We start from the raw sequence: 16,374 nt of genomic DNA on the forward strand, positions 1-16,374 counted from the left end.
TCGGCCCTGACAGTTGTATCCGGCGTGAGGGGTACGGTGGATCTGATTTGTGTAAGAAAAGTTTTCAATTGTTTTCGATCTTTATAGTATAAATAGATTCAATTGTTTTCGATCTTTATAGTATAGATAGATTCTTCTCGTAATTTCTTTTACAAATGTGCCATTTCCATCAATTTTATATACTTCTAAATGGACCGTGTAGATGCATAGTCGTCCATGGCCTTTGTTAGCGTAACATCGGTAGTTCGGTACTAGCACACAGTTCTTCCCGTCGAGGGTTCTTCGCAGAAAATTCGACCCCTTTCTCGGTCACCACCTCCACGTTTGGTATTATTCCTTCCGCCCGCCCGCCCGCCCGCTCGCACCGGTCCCTTGGCCGGTTGTCCCTCGCTGCTCCCCACGAAAATCCTCGAATCCTCCGAGAGCCCCCAACCCCAAGGGCGGCAGCGGAGGCGTCAGGGGCTGGAGTCCCGTCCGTACGATCGCCGCCCGCCGCCGGTTCGCCGCCCCGTTCGCTGGCTTCTCGCGGCCGGAGCCCGGAGCGCGGTTCCTCCTGGTGAGCTTCGTGGTCCTTTCAGCGGGCTTTTCGTTTGGGGGTGAGGAGATCGATTGCGTTCTGGTGCGGGGGCGTGTGGGCTTCTAGAGAATCGGTTCCGGTGGGGCGCAAGTGCTCTTGAGGCGGGATTTCTGGGTGGTTTTGCTGCGATGCGCTGATCCAGCTTTGCTTTCCCCACGGGCGAGTTGCTGATTATCTTTCCGCTTCTGTATGAATTTGGTGTAAACTAGAATCGTATGTTTCCGTTAAGTTTAGGTACAACTGGACCATTTTTCATGGGTATTTTTTATCTGCAAGTAGTCCGTCAGACCGAGTCTAATTCAAGTGCAATTTAAGTTCCCTGTACCTAATCACGTTCAACTTGGTTGGCCCTATGACTTCAGAGCCTTGGCCTTTAGCTCAAATTCTCTGGTTCCATATGGCAAATGCTTTGACCTGCCCCCTGCTCAAACTGTAATTAATTCACAGTTCTGTTTCTTGACCCCCTGTGTTGGTTGAACTTGTTGCAGTGAGGGCTAGAGGAAGGGAAGAACGGCCACGGGATGGACATGAACCAGGAGCTGGAAGAGGTGGTCCCAAATGACTCGGACCCTCTTCTCGGGAGGGAGAACAAGGAGGCAGAGTCATCATCGGTGGAGCTGTCTGCGCTACAACCAGCAACCGTGACCCCGCTGGAGATCGAGGATGAGGAGACCGATGGTTCTTCTGCTGCATGCTGCCGCATTTGCCTCGAGACCGAGTCTGAGATAGGTGATGGTCTTGTTTGCTGCCTCAGTGCAGGTTTCTTATGTTGGTTAAATCACTCATTTCGATTCGGGAATGGTTTGTCCATTGCTAATTTCCTGTCCATTGGTAGCAAGAAGAAAAAAAAGAATTATGATCACACCTCTTGGGTTCTTGCTCACTCTATGTACTGCATTTTCTTGTGTGTCTAGTTGAATACGCTATGATCATGGTTCTTACGGTGGTAAGGCGAGGTGTGGCGAGTCACCACCACCCAGCCGCCTAGGAGGGCTAAGGCGACGCCTAGGCGCCGAAACAAGGGGAGCGCCTTGTCGCCTAGGCGACACCTTGAAAACCATGGCTACGATTTAGGATACACGCTAGCAAATGGGATTTATCATTTATGAATGATCTCTGACCTGAAGCATTACCATATAGCTCAAACGTCAAGTTAAGGTTGCAGCAGTACCTAGGACAACATGCAAGATGCACAGCTGACTAGCTTACAAATCGTTTATCGCTTTTCCTATGCTGCTGTTATACAAATTGAAATCTGGCTTGTTATGTTGTCGACATCTTACAAGGGTCCAACTAATTTAATGATTGTCCTGGAGAAGCTCAACAGTAAGTTCTAGTTCTGTCAGCCAAATACAATGAACAAGTCCCTGTTTTATCATGATGGACAGCTGCCATTTTGTTCTTTCGCCATTGTTGTGTGAAGAAAACAAAATTGTTTTCAATTTTCATACATTAGATTTTTCACATCCCGGGCTAAATGCTTTTATAAAAATGACTTATTGAATTATTAGTTGAATGCTTCAGTTTTCCTTTTGCTACCTGTCAACAACTGGTCTAACTGATGTAATCTTCTGCACTCCTGTGCCTATGTTTTGTTTTTTGCTGCAGGTGATGAACTGATATCACCTTGCATGTGCAAAGGAACTCAACAGTTTGTTCACCGTTCATGCCTTGATCACTGGCGTTCTGTTAAGGTATGAGTATGACTGATATCTTCCTTATAATTTTCATACCAGTTTCTCTCAAAACACATGATATATGCTTTTGCTTTCCTTTGTCATTGCTACATACCTTTAGGTTGGTAGTTGCCACATGAAGACATCAGTACTAGATAGAGGAGATGTATCACATAGGAAACATGCAAAAATGCACAGAGACTGGTTGTAATGATGTTCATGCAGTTATTCTTGATCAGATCCTGTGTACTGTATAAAGAGTAGGAAACAACAATGCAACCTAGATGTTTATGCTCCTCAAATGCACAAGAACCCTGCCTTTTCCTTCATTAACCATTTTTTGTTTAATTGGCAGATTCTGACATTGCAAAGATGCTATCAGAATAAATTTTTTGACATGTAACAGCAAATATGCTGCCCATTAGAAGTCGAGCTGCATCTCTCCAGGCTATCATATTTCAGCTTGGTTCAGAGGGTACCCTGTAGACCCATGTTGCTTACAATTTCTATTCCTCTTTAAGTCTAGGTTGGCTGTTTGCTTTTACCAACCTTAGGGGATCATTTGTAGCTAGATGCTGTAGACTATGAATGTGAGCCTTTTACTATTACCTCATTAAGTTGTCTTCTATTCAGATATAATGCAAGGAAAAATGAATTTACATGCTTCTGTCTCCTTATGCTATGTAGGAAGGATTTGCATTTTCCCACTGCACAACATGCAAAGCTCAGTTTCATCTCAGGGTGGAGACTTGGGAGGACAATTCATGGCGTAAAATGAAGTTCCGGATCTTTGTTACAAGAGACGTGCTCCTCGTATTTCTTGCCGTACAGCTTGTAAGTTTTTAACATTTGAAAGCACAGAATTTTTATACACAGGGGCGGGCCCAGGATATGAGGTATGGGTATTCAAAATTTTAAAGGCTAAAGTTTTTTAAATATTTGATCACTACATTACTATCTATTTATCAAAAAATCAGGAGTATTTAACAATTGCAAGATTGCAAGAATCAATTCACAAAATATGAAAAAATTCTTCACTTTTATTGTACTGTGGCCTGCTACAGTGTTGCCGCCTTGGTCCCTAGCCGAGTGCGAGTGCACCCGCGACCTGTGGAGACTGCCCTAGCCCGTGCATGGTCTTAGCGCGTGGCGTGGCACTGCCAACCGCCGCGCCTGCACTGGGCCGCCAACTGCTGCACAGAGCTCAGCCTGGTCTACACGCAACTCGTTAGTGGCCCGTCGTTGTCCATCCTATGTCCGTGGCTGGCCGGAGTCCGTTGTCGCCTACCTGTGCCTGGCAGTCTAGGGTTCCTTGGCAGCCGCTCAGACTCGGGCTCAGCTATGGAGATGGGGGGTTTGGGGGTGAGGAGTCTGGCCACTTAGAGTAACTCCAACAGCTTGATTTTCCCCTTTTCTCTTTCCACCTTTTCTCAATACAGGGGATTGATGGTGAAAAAACTTGCTCCAACAGATTGATTTTTTATCTCCTTTTTCCCTATATTTTTTTCTCAATCCCCAATAACATTTCCTCAATCCCCAATAGAAAGGGGAGACAGCCGCGTCTCCCTTTCCTCGTTGCTTCCTCGTCCCGCCATCGCCTCCCGCCGTCGCCGACGGCCGCCCTTGCCATGGCCGCCGACGAGCACGCTCCGCAAAACGGATGCGTGTGTCCGTGTAGTCGTGCAGCTTGAGGCCCTCGACGTCGATGGGGGAGTTGAACCACACGCTGTTCTTGGACTTGCGCAGCCGCGTCAGGATCTCGGCGCACCACCTCTGCATCGCCTCCAGCAGCGCGGGCGGCGTGTCCGGCCCAGGGGGGGTCCGCGGAGGCGAGGCAGCGGCGCTGGCCGCCATCCTGCTGCGGCGGCAACGCGTCGACGCGGGAGAGGAGCGCACGGACGCGGCCGAGCTCGCTGGCGAGGCGCACCCGGAGCTGCCGCGCATCGGCGGTGGTCATGTCCGACGGCCTGAATGCGACGCGCTGCGAGGGGGAAGGCTCCGGCTCCAGCGGCGTCGGCGGGCCGCCGGGGATCGGGCTCCCTGGGGCGGCCGGGCGGGGGCGCCGAGGGGTAGGGGCGGACGACGGCCGCCGAGGATCTCACAGCAAGCTGACCGGGTGGTGGGGAAGATCTCGGAGCAGGCCGACGAAGTGGCGGGGGAGATCTCGGAGCATGCCGACGCGGCGGCGGAGGCCTCCGAGCATCCGCCATGAAGCCTCCACTAGCAGGCGCAACACGCGGAGCGGAGGGAGCGACCAAGCAATCAGGAACCACCGCTTTGCCTTTGCCAGCAGTGCGCGGAAACAAAGGGGGGAGCACCGCCGAGGTCATCGCCGGCTGTGGGGGTGAGCTCGGGGTGGGGGAGAGGAGGGGAGGGGATCGGGGGAGGGGAAAGAAAGAGAAGATGTGAATGACAGGTTGACCCCACGTGACAGGAGGAGGGAAAGGGGAAAGGAAAAAATCTAGCTGCTGGAGCACTTCTCCCCCATAAGTTGAAAATAGAAAAGGGGATTTCCCTATATGATGAGAAAGGGGAAAGGAAAAAATCAAGCTGTTGGAGTTGCTCTTAGCTCGGTTAAGCAAAGCTTCAGTTGTTGGCCGTGAGGGCTATGTAAGCCATCTGATTGTGAGAGGGATGGGGGAGGTGGACTTGCTATTTTTATTGTATCGGGTGAGAGAAGGAGAAATGATAGGCCTATATACAATGAAATTTTTGTTTTTTAAATTATATATATGATATACTACACGTACAAATTTGTTTGCTAAAAATCATGGGTATTCACTTGAATACCCTTGAATTACATTGGGCCCGCCCCTGTTTATACATGCTTCTTTCACAAAATGAAGTTTAATATGTTCATCTCTAGAGATCTCCTTGCAATTCTTCATATGCAACTTATGTAAAGTTACGACATTTTTGAAAGCGATATTATACCCCTTGGCATGATCTGTTGACTTTTTGTCGTTGTTCCATTAAACAATGAAAAGACATCACCCGGACCTGCAATTTTGTTGCGTTATTTACACAGTTTTTACAGAAAATAGGGCATTTATATGAAGAGAAGGACTTATTCCTTCGCATTTTCATTCAATTCGTGGATATAAGTCTTGTGGCTAATATGTAATAAAAAGAAACTTGTATGTTAAGAAATACAATTTCAATGTTAGGTCAATTTGTTCTGATTTCCAAGTTCAGGCAAGCAAACCACTTAAATGCATTGTTTCCATTCTTGCAGACTATTTCTATTATTGGTGCAATCGCATACTTTCTAGACAGGGATGGAAGTTTCAGGAACAGTTTCAGTGATGGTTGGGATCGCTTCTTGTCAAAGCACCCAATACCATTCTACTATTGCATAGGTACACAATTCATCTGTTTTCCTTATCCATAATCATGAATGCCTCTGTATTTTGTTGATATTTGCTTTTGAATTTTTAGTTCTTATACAGAAGAACATATTATTCCTTGGTCAAAGTTTGAAGTCTGTTATGACTGAATGTTGGAACTGCAGGTGTTGTTGTTTTCTTTGTGCTGCTTGGATTCTTTGGGTTGATAGTGCACTGCTCATCCTTCAACGACCACCAGGATCCATGCCTAGCTGGGTGCCGGAACTGCTGCTACGGTTGGGGCATCCTTGACTGCCTTCCTGCTTCCTTGGAGGCTTGTTTTGCCCTGGTGCTGGTGTTCATTGTTGTGTTCGCTATCCTCGGCATCGCTTATGGCTTCCTGGCTGCCACCATGGCTGTCCAGAGGATCTGGCAGAGGCATTATCACATCCTGACAAAAAGGGAGCTCACAAAGGCAAGAAACTTGGTCTTAGTCCTGTCAGTCTTGATAGTTACGCAGCAAATTTCGGATCTGCTTAATCTTGTATTTCTTATATGCAGGAATACGTGGTGGAAGACCTTCACGGCAACTACACGGCTCCGAAGCTTGATCCGGAGCACGAGGAGCGGCTGAAGATGCTCAAGCTCCTCTAGGGAGAGGTTCCTGCCTGAACTCTGAAGGTGCTAGATGGCAACCTCATCAACATGACAACTGGCCCATCCTCTCTCGTTCCAGATCATAGAAGGAAAAAGGCCACCTTGAGTTCTAGGCTGCTGTACAGATGAAAATCCTGCTTCAACCTGTACCGAACACCATGTGCTGAAACAATCCAGAGGTCCAGAGATTCTGCTGGGCTTCACGTTTTACCTTCGCGCTAATTCCATCGACTGCGTGTAGTGCGTGTAATGTTTCATGTGCATTGTTCCTGGATGTGAACGCCTGTACGATTGAAGATTCTGTTGTCTGAATCCTGTGATCTCTTTACGTTTTTGGCATCTGAATAAGTTCTGCTCCCGATGCATCTGATGTACAGCAACCGCGTGCTAATATCAACTGCCTTTCATCTTATTCCATCGGTTGCTGTTACTAGTATTACATGATCAAGTACACTACACCATCTTAATATCAACTGACTTTCACTGGCTCACACGGTAGTAAGTTAACAGAGCACATCAACGGCTAACCCCCGCCGGTGCCGGTAAGCGGTAACGCCGAGGTCGGGCTTTCCGTCCTCCGTGCCGGCGCCGAACACCGGCCCGCCCTTGCCCGCGGCGTCCTCGACCGTGTCCTCCACCATCCTGACGGGTAGCCCGCGCTCGTCCTTGCCCGACCGGAGCTCCGTCCTCGGAGCCTGCTGTCGGCTCCCCTGCTCCTGGGTGCCGCCGCGGCCGGCAGGCGGACCCGACGTGTAGGTGGTCGCCGTGAAGGCCCCCTTCTGCTGAGCTCCTTGAGGCTTGAGCGCCGGACATGACGCCGACGCTCCTGCTGCTGCGCCGCTGTTCGCTCCGCGCGCCGTCAAAGCTGTGGCTGAAGCCTGAATGGTGGGTGGGCAGTGAGCTGCTCTGCCTTTGCTTAAGAACGTGCCTTGTGGTGACGTGTCGCGCGCATGTCTACTGAACGGCTGCCACGTGGAGCAGAGTTGCTCCAGAAGCCGTACGCGTATGCGCGAGACGGCGAGAGCTGTCCCGAGTACACAAAATGGAGAAATTTACAAAATGCTACCGTGCTACGGCACATTGGAGCCGTAAGCCTACTCTGTTTGAAACGTGGTTGCCGTGACACTTTGACTTAGCCGGCGCGTACTCCCCCCCCCCCCCCCCCCCCCCCCCCCCCCCGGGCGAAAGCTACCATAATGAAATAAACTATAGGAATCTATAAAATCGCCACAGATATGTTTCTAGAATTCGACTTCAATAAAAATTATGATGGTATTTATGTAATTTTTTGAGTAGCAAATTTTCAAATGATTCAAAGCGGTGCAAATTTACATTTGTCCAAAACTTATCTAGGCCTGCATCATGAGCAGCACATATAGCCCGCACCGACATTATATGATTAAGCTGTAGGATGCCGAACTAAACCGTCAAAAATGATAAATCATTCATTTATCTTTTTCTCATTACATAGTATAACTCAGATACTCACGACACGTATATTCACCTCTATGAACGTATGTACGTAAACTATACCTGTTATGAGTATATTTGAAGACTGAGCCGATAAATCTTTGAAATTGACGAAGTCATCCATTCATCCTCATCCAAGGGTTCTTATGCAGTTCAAAAGAAAAAGATATGTTTTTGTTTACTAAACCGTCAAAAGTGATAAATCATCCTTGTGCAAGGGGCCTTGTCTAGTTCATAGAAAAGACATGTTTTTGTTTACTAAGCCGTCAAAAGTGATAAATCATCCTTGTAAAGTGTTCAAATATGTTTATTTACCGCTGATAAAGTGTCTTTTTGTTTCCCTTCGTACAAGCTCCATTGTAAAATCAAAATTGTTGGTTGATATGTGACATTATACCATATCTGGGGCAACATAATAGATTGTTTTCAAGGTTACTTCCATATGTTCGAGGCACCTGACGAGAGTATAGACATGAAAATGCACGAAATTCAAAAAATAGTCATGAAACATGTTTAGCATTTTTTTCAAGCATCATTATGACGGCATTTACCTGCACGAGATTTAAACTTAAAAAAAGAGATGCGCTGTTCTGAAGTTCTAAATGGGCTGGATTCGGGCCCAACATCACGGGCTTGGAACCCTCCCAGGCTAGGCAGATTTCCGGCCCATGGAGGCCCGTTCAACGTTGCAAACAAGCGGCGGCCTTGCCCAGGCTCCCGCGCGCCTCCTCCTCGCAGACGGCGACAGCGCCCGCGCCGCCTCCCTCTCGCCTGCGGCGGCGACGGCGACGGCGACCGCGGCTGCCTCTCCAAGCCCCCAGGTGCTGCCTTCTCCTCCTGCCATTCCCCTCCTCTCCTCGGCCTCGTAGGGCTTCGCATCCCCACGGATCTATCATTTTCCTCGCGAACCCACCTCGTAGTAGATCTGCTCGGTGTCGTGGCGTTCCGAGCTAGCTTTCGAGCTAGTCCACGCATGCGCGCCAGCTGCTTCGGCTTCGGGCGCCAGATCTGGGACGCGGCTGGTCTGGAGAAGCAAGCGCAGCGCACCTAGGACGAGTTTAGAATTATATCCGATTCAATTTTTTTTAGGGATTCATGTCGATGCTCGATTTCGATTTTTTTGTTCCGTTGGTTAGGGGAGTTCCGGAAAGGGTAGTCGTGGCTGACTCCTGGTGCCTACCTCGAGCCAGATCTGGTGGGGCTGCTACCGTGGTTGACGGGTTGCTCGATTCTGATCGTTATTTGTTTGTTATATTTAAAGATTAGTCTGAAGGCCATGCGGCATGTGAACAGGAAATTGGCGCCAGAATTGGAAATTCAATTATTTGCTTGCAGTTTAGGAGTACAGTACTATTTTCCCCGATTCTTCTAATTTAACTTGTGCATCAGCAAATCTATCCGTACGGGCCACTGTAAAACAACTAGACAACGCATAATTGGCACTGTGAAACAACTGATCGACATAAACTGCTGAACTAAAAGGGATGGAAGCCTTACACATAGTACTTTGAACTTGCTGATTCCTGATGGTTTGTTTACTGGTTTATTATGCTCATTTATACCGCTTCTTTCAGGCAGACCACCATTTGTTGATTCCTCCATTCTTCACCCTGCACTCTGGTTCGCAGTTTCACTTGTCAAGGTACTTACCACCTTACATCCTGAAGTTTAGGGTAAACTAAATCGTGCTTACAAAACACTATGTTTATATTTTAGGCTTTGAAAGCTAGGTTCTTCTTGAATTTCAGAACATTTACTTTAGAGCACTTTTTTTGCTTAACTTTGTTAATCACTTGCGAGATTGCGAGAACAAAGTGGTGGAAGCTTAGAGGGGAAGCGGCACAAGCGTTTAAGGAAAGGATGCTAGGTGAGGGGCCTTGGGAAGAAGGAGAAGACACAGATGACATGTGGCTAAAGATAGCAACATGTGTTCGGAAGGTGGTCTCAGATGTGTTTGGCGTGAGTAGAGGAGTCAAACAGGAGGGGAAAGACACCTGGTGGTGGAACGACGAGGTGCAAGGGCTATTAAGGAGAAGAATGAGTGTTTCAAGCACCTCCACCTTGACAAGAGTGCAGCCAACATCGAGGGCTATAAATTAGCGAAGAGGGTTGCAAAGCGAGCTGTGAGTGTAGCAAAGGGTAAGGCGTATGATGACCTGTATCAGCGGCTAGGTACGAAAGAAGGGGAGAAGGACATTTATAGGATAGCTAGGATCCGTGAGTGGAAGACAAGGGACATCAACCAAATCAAATGCATTAAGGATGGGACAGATCGACTGCTAGTGAAGGATGAGGAGATCATGGATAGATGGAGAGAGTACTTCAACAAGTTGTTTAATGGGAAGAGTGAGGGCCCTACCCTTGAGTTAGATGACTCTTTTGACGATACCAACAGACGTTTTGTGAGGAGAATTCAGGAGGTAGAGATCGAGGAGGCTTTGAAGGGGATGAAGGGAGGTAAAGCGATGGGCCCTGATGGTATCCCCATTGAGGTGTGGAGATGCCTAGGAGATATAGCAATAGTATGGTTAACTAAGCTTTTTAATCTCATTTTTCGGTCAAACAAGATGCCGGAAGAATGGAGGAGAAGTATATTAGTACCTATTTTCAAAAACAAGGGCGATGTTCAAAGTTGTACTAACTACCGTGGGATTAAGCTGATGAGCCATACGATGAAGCTTTAGGAGAGGGTTATCAAGCATCGCCTAAGAAGAGTGACAAGTGTGACCCAAAACCAATTTGAGTTCATGCCTGGAAGGTCAACCATGGAGACGATTTTCTTAATACGACAATTGATGGAGAGATATAGGGAGCAGAAGAAGGACTTGCACATAGTCTTCATTGACCTTGAGAAGGCATATGACAAAATACCGAGAAATGTCATGTGGTGGGTTTTGGAGAAGCACAAAGTCCCAACTAAGTACATTACCCTCATTAAGGATATGTACAAGGATGCGACGACGTTTGTCCGGACATGTGATGGCAATACCACTGATTTTCCTATTAACATAGGCCTACACCAGGGTTCAGCATTGAGCCCTTATTTATTTGCTTTAGTGATGGATGAGGTCACAAGAGATATACAAGGTGAAATCCCTTGGTGTATGCTCTTTACTGATGATGTGGTGCTAGTTGACGAGAGTAGGGCAGGGGTTAATAGGAAGTTAGAGCTGTGGAGACGCACGTTAGAGTCGAAAGGGTTCAGACTTAGTAGGACCAAGACCGAGTACATGATGTGCGATTTCAGCGCGACTAGGTATGAGGGGGAAGACGTTAGTCTAGATGGGCAAGTGGTGGTCCAGAATGATACTTTTCGGTATTTAGGATCGGTGCTACAAAAGTATGGCGACATTGATGAAGATGTTAGGTATAGAATTTTAGCTGGCTGGTTGAAATGGCGGCAAACTTCTGACATCCTTTGTGACAAGAGGGTACCACAAAAGCTAAAAGGCAAATTCTATAGGACAGTAATTCGTCCGGCGATGTTATACGGTGCTGAATGTTGGCCTACAAAAAGGCGACATGGCCAGCAACTAAGTGTAGCAGAGATGCGGATGTTGCGGTGGTTTTACGGGCACAAAAAGAGGGATAGAGTTCGGAACGAAGTTAATCGGGATAGGGTCGGGGTGGCACCAATTGAGGAGAAACTTACCCAGCATCGGCTGAGATGGTTTGGACATGTCCAACGAAGGCCTCCTGAGGCGCCGGTGCGTAATGGGGTTCTTGAGCGGGTCGATAATGTAAAGAGGGGTAGAGGTAGACCTAAACTGACGTGGGATGAGTCGGTTAAGAGATACCTTAAGGATTGAAATATCTCTAAAGAGATAGTTTTGGATAGGAGCGCTTGGAGACTAGCTATCAATGTGCCTGAACCTTGAACTTATTTCTTTCGGGTTTCATCTCTAGCCTACCCCAACTTGTTTGGGAAAAAATGCTATGTTGTTATTGTTGTTGTTGTTGTTGTTTGTTAATCACTTGAGCTAAGATGACTGAATTAAGCTACTATGCTGTCATGTATGTTCTGGCATCATTATCATCCGGTCCGTATTTAAGGGGGGAGATAGTCTCTTCCACCGGGGGGAGCCGAGATGAAGCCGGTGGTGGGGATCGTGGTGTCGAACAAGATGCAGAAGTCGGTGGTGGTGGCGGTGGACCGCCTCTTCCACCACAAGGTGTACAACTGCTACGTCAAGCGCACCTCCAAGTTCATGGCGCATGATGAGGCCGAGGTATGCAACATCAGCGACCGGGTCGGTGACCTCACAGCCCCCATCTATGTTACACGGATACTGGTACGGGTATCGGATACGATACGTATCGGATACGCGGATACGCACTTTCCCAAAAAATACTGATACGGGGATACGGCTAGGATAATTAATAATTACACATAAATATCACATAGATATTCAGCAAGTGAGATTTTACTCTTGAGTAACTTCCCTTATACTCAGATGTGCAATACTTGCATGTCCATATAACATTACCTCTATAACTAGCCTTCTCTAAAAGCACAACTGATTCCACAAGGGGTTCTTCAGTTGCTGCTCATCTAGTTCTACAGTTCTATTGTAGCAAGTTCATCATTTTGTATCATCTCTTACTACCAAAACAGCATTTGGGTGGGCTGATTACTGCTTTGTGTTGTATCCCATCTGACCCAAAAGTATCGGATACGCGTATCCAAGCAAATACGTATCCGTTTTTTCAGGATACGGCTAGAAACGTATCCGAGACATATCCGGGGCGTATCCGTATCCGATACATATCGGATACGGATACGCCACCTCCTAGGAGTATCCGCGTAACAGAGGCCCCCATTGATTCGTCTCAAGCCCTCCCCTCCGATTCTGATTTCATATGCCTGCGAATTATGATGCCTGTTTCAATTAGTCTGGACTCTGGAGAGGGTTCATTATTGGTTTCTACTATTGCGGCCCGGTAGCTGGGATTGGAGTTATAGTTTGGCTAATTGATTTAGCGGAAGCGTTTTTTAAGCTCCTTTGCCGGATCTATGTAAGTTACATGAAAATGGGATAGAAATGAATGCACTGCTACCATTCCTATATGCTATAGGCAAATTTCCCTTTCGGCTACCTGATTAGTGGTGGCACAGTAAGTTAGATACCCATGGGCCCTTTATTAGGTTGGTTTGACACCCTCTTGTTATTTATCTATATTCATTGTGTATCTGGCGACTGATGTAAATATAGCTGAAAATTAGAGCCATTTATTTGTGTTGGTGTATGCGGTTGTTATTGCCCATTTTTGTATCAGCAATCTATGTACTGGTAGGCTTGACTATTTCAATGAGCTTTGATGGGAGATGACAGCTAAAGGGTCAATAGGATACCACTCTTTTAGTTATGCTTCTATATTTTTCCTATTCCAATGGTGATAGATGTATCTTGCACCTTTGTTAATGTCATTCCAATTGCATAGTTAGGTGAATCATTTGTACACGTACGATGAAGCTGGCCATGCTTTTGAGGCATGATCTGAAGTTTGAATAAACCAAGTATCTTACTGGAGAAAAGGAAAAATCTAATATAAGGTAAAGAAATTTAGACAAGTTACCCACAGGAGAAAGTGTACAGCAATGCTTCGTTGGAGTTTTCAAGGATCCATGTGTTTTAACCATTAGATGTGAATATTCTTATCATCTGTTAGACAATTTCCATGCGTTTTGACCGTCAGATGTGAATGATTTGATTTTGGATGTCTGTGACCACTATGAGCAAAGGACATTGTTTATAGTGCCATTTGTCCTATTATTTTCAGTTGATACAAATTCTTTAATAATGTTATGTAGTAAGTACTACAACATACTTATTCAGCCAGTTTAGTTCTTTTTTGCTTTATATGCACTATATCCCCAACACCAGACCTGAATGATGCTTTCCCTGACAATTGCTCTTAGATCGTTAAAAAGCTATATTTACTTTACATTGTAATTATTGGGAATTTACAGAATAAAAAAGTCCGGCACCTTCTTTTTTTCTTGATATAACAATGACATTGAGCTTAACTAGTTGCATTACATATGAGATTCCCTTTTACCATTCTTTTCATCTGCTTACTGGACTAATGTTCCTTTGTACTATTATTCTGTATATTAGTTTAGGTTAGGTTGATCCTTTGTACTTGCAAAAAATAGTTTTCTCGTCAAGTAACTTTTTTTTTATGATGGCTGGATTATTTCTATTCAGGTTAGGCTGGATCCTTCCAGGCCCTTGAGCAGACATAAGCACTGGGTTGTTGCTGAAATTCTTCGCAGAGTTAAGATGTATGTTCCGCCATCTGCAACAGCATCCAGTGAAAATTATACCAAGGCTCAATAGTCTGGCGTTGCTACCAAATGATCCGCCTTTAGTTCCTTTGAGGCAAAGACACAGTTGCCAATTTTTTTGTGTGTTTGTTAACTTGGGGAATGTGCATGTAATGTTTAATTCATAGAAGAAATAACATGGCATTCATCATTTTTGCTGGACTTGGTTTGCTCTGTAGCGCCCTTTGTTTAACGGCAGCCAATGAGGATGCAATTACCAGAATCAGTAAGACCAATGTATTCATTATTCCTTCCGTGATTCTCTGTTTTTGGCATTTAAATGTATGGTTGGCAGTCTCGGCTTTGTGGTTCCATCCCATACTCAAACGGGCAAGGGCCAGAAGGTTCCTCTGTTTTGGCGTTTGCATCTATGGTTGGCAGTCTTGTCTTTCTGGTTCCATCTTGTGAAAATCCAAAATCCAAAATCCAAACTTTTTTTTGTGACGCCCAAAATTCAAACTTGTGAAAATGGGCAAAGGCCAGAAGGCACGGAAGAGCAAAATCCAAAATACTTGTGAAAATTGGCTGGTAGTGTGGTTTCTGTGGAATAATTTAATGTTGGTATGAGGCAAGGGTTCCTTCTCACTGAACTTACTGCTGCTGCATCTGTGTAAACTGGTCGTTTTTGCCGTGCTCATTGGTGGTGCAAGTGAACAGTCTCCTGCCTTGTTTGCTGCAGACTGTTGTAGATTCATGGAAATTCTGTTATCAGTATACGGGGAGTAGATATCGGTTTATGACGTCGAAGATCATTTACCAATGATCTCCCGCTTTGATTTGAACTCAAAAGTCTACCACCACGTCTTAAGCTAGAACACGTTCACTGAACACATCTCTTGTAAAGAGTGCATAAACAATCATGTATAGGCTGAATTATTGATTCATATAAATGTTTGCAACGGGAGCCATGCACTAGCACTTGTTCATCATCCGTCGCTTCTAGATTTATTCATGGGTACACACATAATGGATTTACTTGTGTGGACACTGCGCACATAATTCTGCACACAGACACAGAAGAACAAGCAAGCAAACGTCACTGTATCGGCACGGCATCTGAGCTCGCTCACGGCTCACTTGCCGTGCCCATTGCCAGCGTATGAGCCGGCTCGGGACCGGCGTAGGAGCCAGCGCCAGCGCCCCCGTACGGGCCAGCACCAGACCCAGCGTACGAGCCAGCTTCGGAGCCCGCGTACGAGCCAGCTCCTCCGCCGTTGGATACGACCGGCGCCGGAGCTCGTGTACGAGCCAGCACCAGGGCCCAAGTGTGGCCCGGCGCCGGAGCCCGCGTACGAGCCAGCACCAGGGCCAAAGTGCGAGCCGGCGCCCCCACCGTTAGACCCAGCGTACGAGCCAACGTTGGATCCCACGGACAAGCCTGCCGCTCCTGCAGCAACTATTGCTGAAGAAATTCATGTGAATTGACAATTCTAATTTGGCTCAATGTACGATGTTTCTCGTGGCCCAATGTAAATATTAGTATATTAGTCTAGTCATCTTATGGGTGACCGAAGCCTCCAGACTTTATTTACATTGGCCCAATGTTTCTCGTGGCCCAATGTAAATATCAGTAAATATCAGTATATTAGTCTAGTCATCTTACGGACAACAAATCTCAATTTTTTTCTTTTACTCTTTGTACGTTGGTTTCGTTCAGTTTCTGATGTTTTTTTTATCTTATGTTTTCTTCGTACCACCACTTTCTCTTTTTTTTCTCAAATTCTGCTAATATATTTAGTCTGTTTCCTTTTCTATTTATTTATGCCTCCTTTTCTTCATATTGTCACTTTTTTTTGTTTTCAATGTTTTAAGTGTGTGAGTGATATCAATACATTAAGGATCCATTAATACTTGGCATTTCTATTCACCGTATGTTTTATCTTTATTATATTTAGCTTGTTATTCCTATCCATTTGTTCATATTTAAAATAGCTCATACTTAATGTATTCTAATTTTATTTGCATACTCAGTTGGTATGTAAAAGAATTTACCTTTTTCAGATAGTTATATTTGTTTCGTGTCCATGACGCAGTTGTTCGTGGCGTATAATTTATTTGTTCGCTTTGTATATTATATTGTTCCGCCATATTGATTTGTTTGTTCATGATATTTATTTTTCATTATCTATCCAATACAATCAAATGTTCGTGATGTTTAATATTTTGTTCGTAGTACATTATTATTTGTTCACCAGGTTTAACTTTTTGTTCATAGAAGCTTTGTATATTATATTGTTCCCCATGTTGATTTGTTTGTTCATGATATTTATTTTTCATTATCGATCCAATACAATTAAATGATCGCGATGTTTAATATTTTGTTCGTAGTACATTATTATT

General features: G+C 45.6%; 2 protein-coding genes and 1 pseudogene across 5 annotated transcripts; 2 read left to right on the forward strand and 1 right to left on the reverse strand.

Annotated features, from left to right (window-relative positions):
* The first annotated feature begins 289 nt into the window (after positions 1-289).
* Positions 290-6,610, forward strand: LOC120712227 (probable E3 ubiquitin ligase SUD1). Its single transcript, XM_039997971.1, has 7 exons — positions 290-556; positions 1,066-1,306; positions 2,186-2,271; positions 2,941-3,087; positions 5,489-5,612; positions 5,765-6,054; positions 6,141-6,610. Exons 2-7 carry the CDS (start codon positions 1,099-1,101, stop codon positions 6,231-6,233), a joined length of 948 nt encoding a protein of 315 aa, XP_039853905.1. The 5' UTR covers positions 290-556; positions 1,066-1,098; the 3' UTR covers positions 6,234-6,610.
* Positions 6,611-6,624: 14 nt separating this feature from the next.
* On the reverse strand, positions 6,625-7,830 carry LOC120713401 (annotated as a pseudogene).
* A 588-nt stretch (positions 7,831-8,418) lies between these two features.
* LOC120712228 (30S ribosomal protein S17-like) lies at positions 8,419-14,315 on the forward strand. Of its 4 annotated transcripts, none has more exons than XM_039997972.1 (4): positions 8,419-8,527; positions 9,281-9,348; positions 11,760-11,956; positions 13,916-14,288. In XM_039997972.1, exons 3-4 carry the CDS (start codon positions 11,795-11,797, stop codon positions 14,045-14,047), a joined length of 294 nt encoding a protein of 97 aa, XP_039853906.1. In that variant the 5' UTR covers positions 8,419-8,527; positions 9,281-9,348; positions 11,760-11,794; the 3' UTR covers positions 14,048-14,288. The 4 variants fall into 4 exon arrangements, 3 of the variants coding, with proteins under 3 accessions (XP_039853906.1, XP_039853909.1, XP_039853908.1); XM_039997975.1 differs by having other exon boundaries at positions 11,760-11,935; XM_039997974.1 differs by having other exon boundaries at positions 8,440-8,527; positions 9,285-9,348.
* The last annotated feature ends 2,059 nt before the right edge of the window (positions 14,316-16,374 follow it).

The sequence above is a fragment of the Panicum virgatum genome, chromosome 6K (assembly GCF_016808335.1).
Source record: "Panicum virgatum strain AP13 chromosome 6K, P.virgatum_v5, whole genome shotgun sequence".
In the NCBI taxonomy this organism is placed as follows: Eukaryota; Viridiplantae; Streptophyta; class Magnoliopsida; order Poales; family Poaceae; genus Panicum; species Panicum virgatum.